This window comes from Parus major, chromosome 10 (assembly GCF_001522545.3).
Source record: "Parus major isolate Abel chromosome 10, Parus_major1.1, whole genome shotgun sequence".
Classification (NCBI taxonomy): Eukaryota; Metazoa; Chordata; class Aves; order Passeriformes; family Paridae; genus Parus; species Parus major.
The window spans coordinates 6,862,647-6,878,243 of NC_031779.1; the positions used below are offsets into that span (position 1 = coordinate 6,862,647).

Below are 15,597 nucleotides of genomic sequence, written 5' to 3' on the forward strand. Positions count from 1 at the left end.
TTTGCATCTGTAGTTGTAACCTAAAGAGTAAACAAAAAAGTACTGCTACTGGAAAGAACCAACCACAGATAAAAATTCAGAAGCTTCCAATAGCTTCTGAAAAGATACTGGAAGCTTCTAGTCATAAATCAAAGCTCAAAAAATGTATTTAACAAATACAATAGAGCAAACTGACAGCATAGGCTTATTGCCCAAAGAAGAACACAGTTGAGAGCCTTAAAAGGTCTGGAATACCAATGAAGGATAGTGGTTTTTAAGACACACACCCCACTCATGTCACTGAGTAATGAAGAGAAGACACAATCGTCTGGCACGTGAACTCATCCCTTATGGCAAAAGCAGCAGAAGATTGGGGGGAGGGATTTATATGAAATTCTATCAGAGTCCCTTTTCAAATCCATGTTTTAAGCAGGACTCAATAATACATACTGCCAAATTTCATTCTTCCTTTCTGAGAAAGGCAGGAAATCTCAGTTCCTGACAATTTTGAAGACTAATCTACTGAAGCTCACTTAAATATAGCTGGATTGATACAGGCTCCAAGCAGAAAAAGGAACTAATCAGTCATGCCAAAAGTTACTCTCCCCTCTTGGGATGAGATATTTGATGATACATATTCTGGATGGTGATGTAATTCTTTGGACCACAGGTGGGCTTCCAAAGCCCTTTGGAGCATTTCTACCTCCTGTTACCTGCAGGGCACATTTAACATAGAAAGGCTAGAAAGAGACATTCCTTGTTGAATACACATCCCCATTTCTGCTCAGCAAACCTGCCAATGGATCATTATACATCAGAGTGCACAGTTGGAGTGTTCAGCAAATAACTGGCAAACATTCTACAAAATAGGAGTCACAAATTTATTTCCTGTTCTAAGCACCCTTTTCTGCAGGGACTGCAGATAGCTCAGGCAATTTTTCTGCTTGCAGAAAGCAAACTGATTTTGAATATGATTAGATGACATAGCTGTAAACTCAAAACTGTCTTGCTTATTCCAACCTCTTACATAGCTATTACAAAAGCAAGTTTTAACTTTCTCAAAGGAAGACAAAACTTATCTTTCTGTACTGTTATAGCCCAAATAAAGTGCAATTGGGGTTAACTGTTCCCTTACAGCATTTTATAATGTTGTCACTGCTCACTTTGCAGAGGCCTCTCCTTGGATTTCAGTCTGAATGAATGTGATCAGAAAGACCAAGTCAGATACATCTACAAATAAAAGCAACAAGCATTGTCTACTAATATCTACTATGAAATGCAGCAGAAAGACTACTACTACTTAATGCTGCTATTTAACTGAGTAGTGAAGGCACTCTCAACACTGAATGCTCTAACTTTATTAGTTTTTCAGGAATTTCAATGAATTAGAGTGATATTCTCTAATCATTCCAATAAATAAAGTCCACCAATTTATAAATTCCACAGTTGAAACATTCATTCCCTACATCTTCTGGGTAAGATGCCCCAAGCACCCAAGTGAATTAGGCTCTATCTGTATCAGGAAAAAATCCCCAACCCATACACCCAGGCATTCCTAGGCATGTTTGTACTGCCAAATCATGAGAGAAGGCCTGACACAATGAGTCTATGCTCCATTTTACAAAGTGGTAATTAACCTCCTAAACCTCAGTGTCTTTTAATGACCATTAAAGTTCTGTCATTTTGGTCAAAGTTAATTAGAGAACTCACCTAAGAACAAGTCAAAAATCTTTCCCAGTTCACTGTCCCTACCCTTTTTCATTGCACTGGTTCCAGGTTTTCAGTGGGATTAATCCTCTCTCATTTACTTCCCCTTCAAAAACATAAAACTATTGTCCCTTAGCAATTATTTTCTGAAGTCACACCAGCATTTGTCCATGCATAAGGAAAACTGTACTCCTGACCTTAACTCAGTTGTGGGGTTTCTGGTTTTGTTTTTAAATAAGCACAACATCTTGTTTCCACTTCAGTGTAAAATGTGAAAAATAGAGAAGACACTGCCACTACATGGCATACAATTTTTCTATGCATTTATTGAGCTCATACTCAACTCATTGAGTTGTCCTCCCTGTACAATTTACTACTCCACAGCATTTCATTTGCTCAAGTCCACTAGACTAGAGATAACAGGGGTTTTGTTTGTTTCTCCTCCCTTAGCCCCAAGCCCTCTCCTACACAAGTCCCTGGGAACAGACCAAAATCTAAGGCTCGTAACCAAGCTGCCAGATCACTAAGCACGTATTTGCATTTTAGCAATTTACAATATAGCTCAATTACTGCTTTTAAACTTAAGACATTAAAATTCCACTAAAATGAATGGTTGAGTTCACAGTTTGACGTGGCTGCAGACCAAAAGATTAAACTTAATGAATGCTGCTTTCAATTCCTTGAGTTTTATAGTTTGGCTGACTTTAAATAACAAATATTAATTGTTTAAAGCTCAGGAATACTGAGGTCTCTTGCAACCTAAATTTGGCAACGAACTTATGAATCAGGCAACAGTCACCCAAATGACTAATGTGTAAATGAACGAGTGAAGCTACTGCTAAAATGCACTTTATTTTGGACTATCTGGCTCTCCAAACTAATCTGAAAGTTCTAAAGACAAACAAGAAGGGTAAAAACACAAGGAGAAGGGGGGAAGTGAGGAAAGAAAGCAAGATGCAGAGGCGGTGAGAGACAGAGGGACAGAGCAGAGAGACTGATTACATCCAGGAACACTGTGCTGAGTCACTGACTGAAGGTTAGACAAGAGGCTCTGTACAACAACCATACCAACGTGTCCTAGTGAATTTAAAAGATTATGGATTATGTGATCCTGAAAAAAAAATTATATATATATATATATATTTTAATATAAGAGTGTTTTCAGCCATTGAATCTATGTATCTGTCAATGGCTCTTAGAGGAAAGACTAGAGAGCCAAAAACCTGGCTTGGTCTACTAAACACACAGATCAGGAAGAATGTTGCAGAAATTAAGTTAAAAATAAATCCAGATAAGATGACTCTTCCTTTTTGCCTTGAGGATCACTTGCACTACATTCATTGATCTTAATGGAACATCAAGAAACATCACATTGTCACAGGTCATGGCCACAACTCCACTTAAATCATGAACAATCTTGCAGCAAGCTATCAGTGAGAACAATGTTGTTTTTAAGCAATGACCAAAATCATCTTACAAAGCCTAGAGCAGATGGATGATGATGGGAGTCTCCCCACACTGCTCTATCCATGTTGCTGTCACTTGCCTACCACAACCCAAAAGCTAAGGGACCAAGCTGAGACCTGTCTGATGTGCCAGGAAACAAACACGTCTCTCTCTCCATGCCTGTCCCCTCCCAGCCCCCCTGAGAACAGCCAGTACTTCAACCCCATCTCCCTCAGTTGTGCAAGAAGCTTGTACAGTAGTCCTTAAGTAGAGGAATGAATGCAGTTTGCACCAGAAATAAGGAGCTTTCTAGCTCCACTTTCTAGCTTTAATTATGATTCCCTTTTTATAACCATCAGCAAGGGTTAACATTGAACTACAATAACCAAAAGAGAGAAATGCAGATTTTGTGTTATTTGGTCACCTGCTACACAGTGGGGCAAAAGCAGATATCTCTGCACCTCTATCTCTACACACATTATCAGGAAAAGTCAAGAGAGCTTTCACAAGTATCCTCTAAGTGTCACCCTAAGTAACATGCTTTGTAACAGAGTTCTAAAACTATTCATCAGCTTCTTTTCCATATCAAGTTGAAATACATGAAAACTTGGGGAACAATTGAAAACATAGCTTATTTATTTTTTCAAATTTATTTCAAATGTTATTTATTTTTAATAAACATCATTTTCTCCAGCTCTAAATCCACTTCCAAGAAGTTAAGTTACCGAGTGACAAATCTGATTTTAAACAGCTAAACCCAATAGCCAGTTACACCTCTCTAAACTCCTCTGAGACAAATATCAACATGATATGCAATGGGACAATTCCCAGGCCACATGAAAAACTAATTTGTGAACAGATTCCAATGCTAATTTCAATGTGGTAGGTAGCTGCAATAAAAACAAACCAAAAACCACAACCAAAAGATGCACTTCTCCAATATAGCTGAAATGAAAAATTCATATGATGGAAACCACATTTTTCTAGCTTTTATCTAAGCTATAAACCAGGAGATAAAATGATACAACTATAGCCAACAGACTAACAACAAAGGCTTAAAGAAAATACTTGAAAACCTAACTAAAGCATTTAGAATTTAAAAAAGAGAACTTGTGTGGAAAAATGTTGCTCATGAATCAAAGTATGAAGTAGGTTGCATTTGCAAGTGTCCTGAGCACTGAATATGGAATATTTAATTTGGGTTTTAATTCCACAGTGAGTTATCTGCTACCTTGTAGAATACATTGAGGAAAGCAAATAACCAGCAGCAGAACCACCAAACAACCTCCCTCTCCCACAAGAAAAAATAAATCAGAGGACAAAAAGGACACAAATACAACAGACTTGATAACACTTACTGTGTTTCTGTGTCCCTCTTGTCTTGTTTTGCTATTTAACAGCTTCCCTTCTTGTTATGTACCTGAGATTAAGAGGTATAAAATACTATTTCAAAACCTGCTATCTCATGACTATTTTTTGACTTCTTTGCAAATGGAAAGTACTACTTGGGGTGAAGGGAGTATTGTTTGGGCATGGAGTACTTCAGATTCCAATTTATGTCTGAGTGTTTTACACAGAGTAGAGGGAACAACCCATTGCCTGATGCTACAGAACCATCTATCTAAAGGTGCTACCTTGACCAGTTCCACTCTGGCTTCAATTAAATAAATAGCAGATTTATGTAAAGGAACAGGAGGATAAACTGCATCCTCAGTACTGAAGCTAGATTCATGTTAAATCAGGTCAAAATGTACACTCACAGCTTTCAGTGCACTGTACATGCTGCAAATTATTTGAAATATCCACAGTTCAGATTTTGGAAGAAAAATGCCTCAGCTAATTTATGCTAAATTTTTAACAGTTACAATTACTATGTGTATATATGAAAAGGAAATCTATCAAGGAAATGTCTTATGAGGAACATTTCAGATATGCTTGATTTGGAGACAGCAATCTGAAAAGATCAAAAACTGACTTGGGCCTTTTATTGTTCCTTTTATGCTATGACAAAACCAAAACAACAAAAGAAAACCTCACAGAGCATCATTTTTCATGAAACAGCAATCATTAGCCACACCACAAGAACAACTATAACTGAAAAAATGTTTAATTACAATACAATGCTTACTCCAAAGAAAGTGATTATACCAATTTGCTGCTATGTTATGAGTATAAATTACACCTCACAAATACAGCAGGAAAGCTAAAAAGTTCAGTATCACCTCACAACACGAAGACAAAACTTTCAAGTGCTGTAGGCAATATATTATTGTGCAGAAGGCATGGTACTTGAGTCAAGTACCACAGAATTTGCTTCAAAGATCTCAGGAGACCAAGACTTTCATAAAGCAACTTTATCATCCTCAGCAAAACACACTAAGGACTCCTCTTCTAGTGCAAGGCATTATGAACACATGCAAGAATATCTGCAGCTCTTTATCACTCAGATAAAGGAGACACTTGCATACATCAACCCAAGATATTCACTGAAAACCCACCACTGCTGCACACAGAAAGGTAAAAACAAGATTGGAGACTAGGAACAAAAACAAGCCCTACAAGAGACAAACCTGGTACACAGCATTGTTTCTGGACTTCAGTATAACCATTCAAGAATAAGGGAGGCCATCAGCACGTCACAGAATTCCAGTGACTGCTAACTACCATTCCTGATTATTCCTACAAACAATAAAGCTTTTTTACTTTTTTCTTCATCCCTGCAACAGGTATCTTTTCATATTATTAATTTTTCTAATACAGTTGGCCTATGCAAAAAGAGATTTTGCTCACAGTAGTCACTAATGTCTCAATTTGTCCCTTTTCACAAATCTAAGATCATCACAGCAAATTCAAACATAAATACCCGCTGTTCTTTCAATGTTAGAACATATTCACCATTAGGTAATGAAAAGACAAGGCTCCTATATGAGGTTTTCACAAGCCTGCTGTGATTCCTAGTCTTTAATGTTACTTCAAAACACTATTGAAGAAAGAATGGTTTAGCTTTCAATAAGGTTTTACCAGAGACTCTTAAAATAAACTGCTATTACATATGAGAGAAGGTTCTTGTCTGAGTTAATTATTGATGAAAAGATTAAAACACATGACAAATTCCCAACCCCAAGCCCAGGAACATATATCTCATTTTCACAGTGAAGTTACCAATATGTTTTCCCCAATTCCCAAAAAAACCATACCCATACCAACACTCTTCAGTAATTCCATGAATAAATCAAAGAGTAGGTAAAAAAATACAGTAAAGCTGATAGCTAAATTTTTATTAAATAACCCTAACTAAAAGTTAGTGCAGAGTTGCAAAGCAAGTTCTCCATGAAATTGATAATAAAAGAGCATATAAAATCTGGTGTAAATAAATATAAAATTAACATGCTCAAAAATAACTTAATGTCATAACAATGTGGTAACTATGGTGCAATGTAGGAGAAAATATTACTTTTCTACTCAGTTTTTAAAACATTATCACTTCACAGCCCAGTGGCAATCAAAAAATGCATGACTTAGCAACAAGTACAAAAGGAACAGAAAATGAATTTATCATTATGTGAGCAAGAAATTCATGGTATACCCTCCTTTTGACTAGTGCATGCAGTCATAATCACCTTAACTCTGAAGTTATCCAGGAAAAGCAGAAAGGTTCAGGGAACAGCACCAAGAACTAAGCACAGCTAGGAGCAGTTACTATACAAGCAGATACCAATAGATTACAATACTTGAGCTTGGTTGAACACAGAAGTGGCACATAAAATAAACATATTTCCAGGGAAAAGAATAAAAATTATGAAGTACATCAGTAACTATTTGGAACACAGGAACATGGTGGAAATCAGTTACATCCCTGGGCAGCACACATAAGACAAAAAAAAAAAAAAAATTATTAAAAAATCAATGTTTTAGCACTAAATCTTAGTAATTGTTGCCAAAACTGTAACCAAAGCCAGAAAAAAATCACAAACAGCAGAGAGCAAGCCCACCAATAAGAACCATGTCTAAAAGGTTGCCTCTGTCCAGGAAATCTAAGCCAAGAGCTGGGGTTTTGCCAGGAGACTACACAGTAAAGGTGGCAAAATAGTTGCCCTATACTTACACTCTTTCCTTATGCATCATTGCTGACCACAGTCAGACCATTTATACTGAACTGAACAGACCTTCAGCAGGTTTTGGGAAAGAAAAATATTCTTTAGCCAGTATTCCACCATCTTTTTTCATCAGCCTTCAACAGGTATGCACTAAACTGTCACCAAATTCCAATTCTATTCACTTGACAACTCCTTATCTTTCTACATCTTTGTAAATTCAGCCAATAGTGAGCCAACACTTTTAATTCTTGATAATTTTGGCACTATACTGTGACCTTTAACAGAAAGCTCCAGTAGCAGGCTGCACATGGACTTAAAAAAAAAAAAGATTTAAATCACACACAATATATAAAGAATAGGTAATACCTCTTGAGACTTCAACTTTTCTATGTCTGTGGAGAGGTCTGAGCTTTTTCCGTGCAGACTGCCATTTTCCTGTAAACAGACAAACAAGTAGTAAGAACAATTAGGACAAGAATAACATTCTCTATTGAAATAATGGGGAAAAGCACTGGATTAGTAAATTGAATATGTAAGACAATTACATCTTACTTAAACTCTGTGCTAATCAACATGAGGAATAAATGTAGAATATGTAGGAATGTAAAAGGCTGTGTATAATTTGCACTGCCTTCTGAGAAACCAATCTATACTCTCACAATACAGACCCACACACTCATTTTAGCTCTTTCTCAGAGACATCTGGTCTAGCAGCACATGTAGGAGTAGACAGAAGTTATCGTTATTCAAAATCCTGAATCAGTAATTTGCCTCATTAGTTGAAAGAAAACCAAAAACTAAAGACCATACATCATAGCCAAAATATATGCATGTAAGTTTAAATCAAACTGGTAAACCAAGTCCAGTACTTTTCAGTGAATTCAGAAAAGAAAATCCTGTGCTCTGACTTTTTCTACAGAAGATACCAGCCACAGGACAAAGTAATTTGAGGCTCTTAATCTTTACCAATTCTATATACAGAGAATATATTATTTCTGGTGTTCATTTTCCTGGGGAGAACACAGGAATGAAGCTTTCCTGTGAAAAGGAATTGAGTTTTCTTTAAAAGAAAACTCTTGTCACCTAAATTACATTTCAGACTACCATTCTTTATTGTCTCATTAAAAAAAAAAAAGAAGTCTTACATACAAGGCTCACTGAACTTACACTATTTGAATATTAGCTGGCTGATCCTCTACCACAGAAAACTGTGATTAATACAGCCATGGAGACAATGAATCACAAGCCACTTAAGTCAGGTTAATTCATAATTGATTAAAATTGATCAGCAACATAAAAAATCAGAGTCAAAACACCAAACACATGATAAAAATATGAGTTACATAAAGCTGCATAGTAAGATTCCATTTCAAATGTAAAGGAGGCATTTGGAGGTTCAGCTCCATGCCCCAAGTTATGCAGGAAGTTTTAAAAGAATGAATAATTTCCATGTTGCATGAAAATACTTCTCCAGTACAAAGTACTTCTATATTTATTATAATTTATTACTAATGATCAATGGAAAAATCGGGATTTCATGAGAAACCTTTCTACTGCTGTCTTCCAAAGCAAGGCAAAGGCCATAATAGGACCCAGTGAGCTGAACAAGGTCTTGCAGCCTACCCATTTTCATTCCACAGCACAAGAAAGCTGCAAAGGTGCAACTGCTAACACAGCTCACTGACTCAAAGGCACTGAAATCAGAACATCAGGTATGCTGTGTACATCTAGTTTAGGTACTTAGCTCATTGTCCTTTTAGGGAGTATTCATTCTGAAAAGAAACTGGAGTAGATGAAGGGGGATGTGGGTAACTAGGAGGAAGCATGCTTTGACCATTGAGTTGAGTTTGAAAAGTGTCACATTATTTTAGGATATCAGATACAATCAAGAACCTTCAGCTCAATAAGCAGGATGGAAGAACAGGAGGAAAGTATTCTAAAAGAAAAGCCTCTCTTCAACATCATGACAGAGCACATACTACAGCTAGTTAATGTTAACAGAGAAGCAAGGGTTCCCTACACTTTGCCAATAAATCTGCTCCTAAGTAACACGACTTCTACTTTCATTCGCTGACTATGTTAAATAACAGACATGTTCATCATTCAAGCATACACTTACATATGGCTTATTTTCATGAATTCTTAGCCTATATTTTTTTTAGCCTTAGAAATCTAAATTGCTGCTGTAGCTCCTCAGAGTCATTAAAGTCTCTAAAATATGCTAATCTGTATATTTAAAGGAGTTTCCCTTCAAAAACTTTGCCAAATCATCTGCTGATTTACATTGTACATTCCCATAAACTTTCATTATGAATGATTATGTGGGTATCTTACCCTTGAAGATTCATATGAAGGACTTGGCTGACCGCTTGTTCCCCAGGATGTGGCACCTGTTCGCTCATCCATACCTAGCAATCAAAAGAAAAACATAAGCCTATAAGAAATGATAGCAAAAAACAATGTTCTCTGATGCAACCTGAAAAAATATTCATCTGCTTCCATACACTTAGAGTAAATTCATCTGCTTTCATAAACTTAAAGCAGTGTTTCTAAAAGCAAAACTTCAGATGAACAGCTTCCTTATTAATTAAGCTGGCTACAGAGGAACCTGTTCATTTGGACACCTGCAGCTGCTGAAAACAGGAGCATAAAAAGCCAAGAAATTTGCCAATCTGCTCTCTGCCCAACCCAATCCATAAGAAATTAGCATGAGTAACAAAACAAGCACAACGATGTGAACATCATGGCTTTTTGAGCAGCCTGATTTATCTGCATCTCAAGCAAGCACTGAAATATTGCAGCACATACTGTGAAACACATACTTGTTATCTACTCTTTGCTCTTGTGTCTTGCTTAAGTATTGTAAAATGTGCAAAATTATTTCCCCTACTTGGCCTTTAAGTGACACGCAAGATATTTTAGCATAATGGGGAAAAAAGGCAAGACAGACTGGTTATATTTCAATGGCTTAAAAAGCCCACAGAGAATCATGGTCTCTGCCCTACTAAAACAGTAATATTTTTTACACTCTGTAACGGTTCTTTCAGAATCGGTTCCCTTTATGCAAATCCAGGTTACAGCTCACAAGAGAAAGGGGAAGGAAAAGATAGGGAGATCTTTAAACACTGCATCAGAAGATATATCCCATGTATTATCCAATTTCTATCAAAATTTAATTGGTCAAACCATCTTGAAAGCACATTCCCAAACAGCGAATTGCCAAGGCACCTGAATTCCTATAGAAAATTCCTTCATATTCCTACTATTCTAACAATTAGGTTCCTGATTATCTGCTTCACAAGATATTTTTTTGTCACACGTGGAACAATTCCATCCTAAACTGCAGGCTTCAAAGCACTCTGGCCTACAAAACGCAACTCATTACTTCCCTGTCACACAAACTTTTCTCATAAAGAGTTCTGATATAAAGCATAAATTCTTTATGTGATATATACTATAAACTATTTATGAAGTTTTATAATGTCATAATTTATAAATAAGAACTAAGTGTCCCAATTTATAAATAAGAGTAGAGTGCAAGCTACTTCATACAATCATCTCTAAACCCTAACTTTGCATTGCAGCTATGAAATTTTCATGCGTATTTCTCAGACTGGCCATACTGCAAAATCAAATGTAAGCTAATACTGAAATAACTACCTATGGACTAAAACTATTATAAGCATTATTTCCTTAAGAAATGTTTCCTTGAAAAATTTTATAGCTTTATGAAGCTATAAAATAATGTTTTGACAAAGACAGCCTGCAAAAAGGAATGCTAAAATGAAAGTACAGTAAATCACTCAAAAACTACAGACACTTTTAGTGTACTGCAGGAAAGATCCTCAAGGTTGGAGAATGCCCTTTGAAAATGCAAAACCATCACTATATTGAGCCAGCAGTTTGGGGAAGTTTACTGCACTTTGCAGCTGACAGTATTGTTGTTGTTTCATTGTAACTGGTCCAGGAGCTGAGTAAAGAGTCGTGGCTGGCACTGACAAAGGCAAAAGTAATCTTTTGGCACAATTGACTCTTTTCTGCCAGAAACAACAGTGCTAGTAATCCAGTCATTATCACAACAAGTCTTCCATTGCCTTGGTTTCAGAAGAGACATATGTGGGGGCGAAAAGAAAAATATCTTACTCCAAGACAAAGTCCTTGGGAAAGTTTAAGATACAGTAAGTTATATAAACCCATTTCAGGAAATATGTCACTAGATAATGGTTATGCATAGAGTGTTCAGATGCATGACCCCTAATCAGTAAAACATGCTACTCATTTAAAAATTTGAGTCAGTGGGACATAAGGACTCAAGTTATGGTTCTGCTTAATCAGCACATGTACAGCTAAAAATTCTAGTATTTTAATTCTACCATTTGAATTATGCAAATAAATTGTTTAAAGAAACTGCTCTAAACCAAAATGTAACTGTTTCAGATAGGGAAGAAAACTAACTTATGACTAGTTCCCAGAATTCTTTTTTTCTAAAAAAGCACAGTACAGTTAGCTAGAATAGTAAACTTCCTTTTTCCTGCCAGGTGTCTTTTTCCTCCTTTTCATGCAGCATTTTTTATTCTTACAAGCCCCAAACAGGCTTACATGTAGACCTATCTCTTTAGACAAAATTTTCACGCAAGGAAGATGCTTTCACATTTTAGATGCTCTGTAAAGGCTACAAGAAAAAAGAAGTCATCTATATTGCACACAGAACACCAGCACTCTGACTTACTGCTGCTTGACATCTGGATTTTATTTGTAATGATACCCCTGCTGCCTTTGGTCTCCATCAACATAAGACACTAAACAAGTGCTGCCCCAGGTAGCCAGGAAATCAGATGTGTGTCTACCATGGAGATCAAGGAATCGGTTCTGCTTTGTACACTAATGTGTTTTCCATGGATGATAGATGAAAACCACCCAAATGTTATATGAGACAAAGAGCCAGACCATTTCTAGCAGGATGGGCACAAACAAACAAATAATGCATACTTTGATACAGCCAAAAGTAACGCTGCATGACTGAGCCAGGACCACCAGATTCACTTTTAATTTTAAAGCCCCTGAAGTGGGGAACACTTGGTTAGAAAGAACATGGGATTTTTCTATGGCAATAAATTCAATAAAGGCTCAAAGCAAAAGTGTCATGAAAAGAGTTCTAGCATTTTCCTCAGAAACGCAAAAGAAAACAGAGGAACTAAGGGGATCATCACCTTTGTATAACCCCGTCCACAAAGAAATGCAGTGACTAATTCCAGTATCCATTAATTCATCGTGGATGTTAAAGGGCACAGGAAAGCTGTGACAGCACTGAAAAACATGCAGGGCAAGGCTGCAGTATGTCTCAGCCTCTGTAGGTAAAGGTAAAAAAGGTGGAGATCGAACTGTGTTGTTATAAAGGTAACAGTAACACAGACACATGCATTCAGGCAGACAGGAGTATAAAAAGGTTCTACCCCCACTTCCTTTTTTTAGTAGGCATTGAGGACAGAAAGTAATTGAAATTACTCATGATTTCATAGTTCTCAATCAAAATTGACTACTTCCATAGCACATATGCTGCAGTTTAATTAGGGAGTAATTCTGTGAGTGTGATGTTTGCTCGAGCGGGTTCAGCTGGCAGTCTGGGGCTGGGCTGGCTCACAGGAACCTCCAGAGCACTCACTGCTGCTGTCCCAGCCAGGACACTGCTGAGCCCGGAGCACGCGGAGCACAGCCCAAATCCAGGAGCTCGGCCAGCCCGCAGGGAAGGAAAGGCTGAGTGTTCCTCACTCACCTCAGGGAGACCTGGCTGACACATGAGGATGCTTCCTGCCTTTATGCATTGGATCCTTTATGCATTGGATTCTAAACAGGCTTTGCTTAACACCACTTTTATGATGCTGCTGTGAGCATTTCAAGCTATTCTAGAAGAAAACCTGAAGAAACCTGTTGCCTGATTATTTCAACATATGTGTTCATTCTGAAGAAAGAGATCCAAACATTCATCTAATAAAAAAAAATTGGATCTTACAATCAAACTGAAATGAAGGTTGTTCTTTCTGGCATAAGACAAAGAAGACTATATTTAAAACTTATTTCAAGAGACACAGGCTCTAATGTTCGTGTAAACACGATAATATACTTTATAGGGTTACCATCTGCTATGATGTTGATCAAATAAATGATTTGACAAAAAAAAAAAATCACATTGTAGATTGTTATACTAGGTACTCAAGGTATGAGTTTCTATCTTTTATAGCTTCTTTATCCAATTTTGTTTCAGAGTAATGATATTCCTTCAGATAAGATTCAACATCTGAAATCAATTACAAAAAAACCTACAGCACAAACCATAACAGCGTTGATTGGGTTTTGCATCTCAGACACACAAATCAATCTACCATTAGGCCATACATTGCAAAAGTCTATTGTGAAGTATGATTCCAATTATTGCCCAAAATTATAATTTAGGTCTAGACTTTCTAGTAAGGGGATGAAAAGAGTAATAATATTTGATGCAAAAATATACATACACACACTCAAGTATTTTAACTTTCAGTAGGTTAAGACCAGTTCTCAGCCTCTTCTTGTTGTTTTCAATTAAAACTATTTCTCTTTTTATACTAGATATAATATTTTCAGTAACATAATAAAACCATTTCTATTCTAACAAGGAACTCAAAATTCACAAATCAGATAAAGAAAGAAAGAAGGACAAAGTTCCACACATCTATTACTCAGGGAGTGGGAGAAAACATGGATGACAAGAGGACCACAATGACACTCAAAGCCAAAAGCAACTTGACAATAGATACAATGTGGTAAGCTTAAAATATCCAAAGCTGAGAGCATTAATCAAATTGAGAAGAGAAATGAAAGACAGGCAACCTATCAATAGCCTAACTACTTAAGTGCCACTGTGATAAATTCAGATGCAACATTATAATTAGGTAAAAGACAAACCACTTTCATTTCAAATTACATAAACAGAGAATTTTCTTTCTCTCCACCTTCCACAATAAAGGAAATGCAAGAGGAAGTGCAAGCATGGAAGGGAAAAATAAAATTTCCATTCTCAATGCATACTGCTTCTTGGAGAATCTACTAAACCTTCCCGCATATGGATACCAAATTCGCCCCCATTCCTCCAGATCAAAAAACAAAGCTTCTCCCCAGTAAAAGAATTGCTGATTAGAAGCACCAGTGGGAGTAGCAGAGCAGTATCATATTTTGTACCTTTGCTCCAAAGAAAATGAATGGAAGAGCTATGGATGTCACAGAGTGAGTGGTCTATGTCACCATCTTGAGTCTGCCATCTGGTACCAACTCTGGACTTCACAATTACTTCAGGAAACTTCCCAAGATAATTTTATTAAATTGCACAATGCTGCTCACTCTCCTCGCTGTATTGAGCTGTGGTGTCACAGATTGAACCCTTAATCCACTGTGCAGTGTAAAAGTGAGATTTCTCCTGTGCTTACCTGTTAGTTTTCATATCTTTCCCCACCTGCCCAGCCAGGTTCATAACCACAGGAGTTGAGATTGTTAACTACCAGCCTCTAATGGCAGGGATTTAAAAGTGCAAGGAAGCCCTGCAGGGAGTGAATGCCCCCTGAGGGGATTGGTTACCTCAATTAGTACCCATAAAACACTGGCTTCCATTTGAATATTAATGTTTGCAAAGATCAGTTTGTAAGATCTGTTTGAAATATTGACAGTGATTATTAAGAGTAGTAAATAAATTTATTTTCATTTTTGAAACATTATTTATCCCAGAGATTCCCAGAGCATGATTTTCTAACATAGCAAAGAATAAATACCTACTATGCCAGTCATTGTGGAAATTATTTGAATAATAGTCAGAAAATACACTATACAAAGTTAATTTCTATCTATAGAACAGGTAAGCACAATTAAAACTTCAGAAGAACAAAATTATTCAAATTGGAGGAATGTACAGCAAGTACACAACTTACCTGGGCTATAACCAAAACTTAGACCAATATTGGCATTGACAAGTATTAAAAATCAGTTGTAGCTTAATATATCAGCAAACTGAATTCTCCCTGTACTCAAAGCTGTTTAAAACCTATACTTTCGTACATAAAGTTATTTCCAAGAAGAGTATTTTCCCCAGACAGAATAAAATTTCGGGGTGTATGCTCAAAGAACTTTTTCTAAAGCAACAGAAGAAGTATAAATTCAGAAGAAAATGGAAAAAACCATGCTGGTTCAGGAAAACTGAAGAAAAGTTTGAATTTGTTTTAAAAGTGTCTATTAGCATCAAAAGTTAGTACTGGTAATACAATTCCTGTGTAACTATCAAGTATGTTTTAGATTTGTTTCAACTCATTACCTAAATACAATTTGCTATTAAAAAAAAAAAGGC

General features: G+C 36.6%; 1 protein-coding gene across 7 annotated transcripts in view; it reads right to left on the reverse strand.

Annotated features, from left to right (window-relative positions):
• The window catches only part of TCF12 (transcription factor 12), a 159,592-nt gene that overhangs the window by 108,388 nt on the left and 35,607 nt on the right, over positions 1-15,597 (reverse strand). For all 7 annotated transcript variants that reach the window (XM_015638553.3, XM_015638554.3, XM_015638552.3 and 4 more), the window contains 2 exons: positions 9,564-9,637; positions 7,596-7,664 (listed from right to left, as the gene is read on the reverse strand). In XM_015638553.3, coding sequence (XP_015494039.1) covers positions 7,596-7,664; positions 9,564-9,637 — 143 coding nt within the window. The remainder of the gene's footprint in view (positions 1-7,595; positions 7,665-9,563; positions 9,638-15,597) is intronic.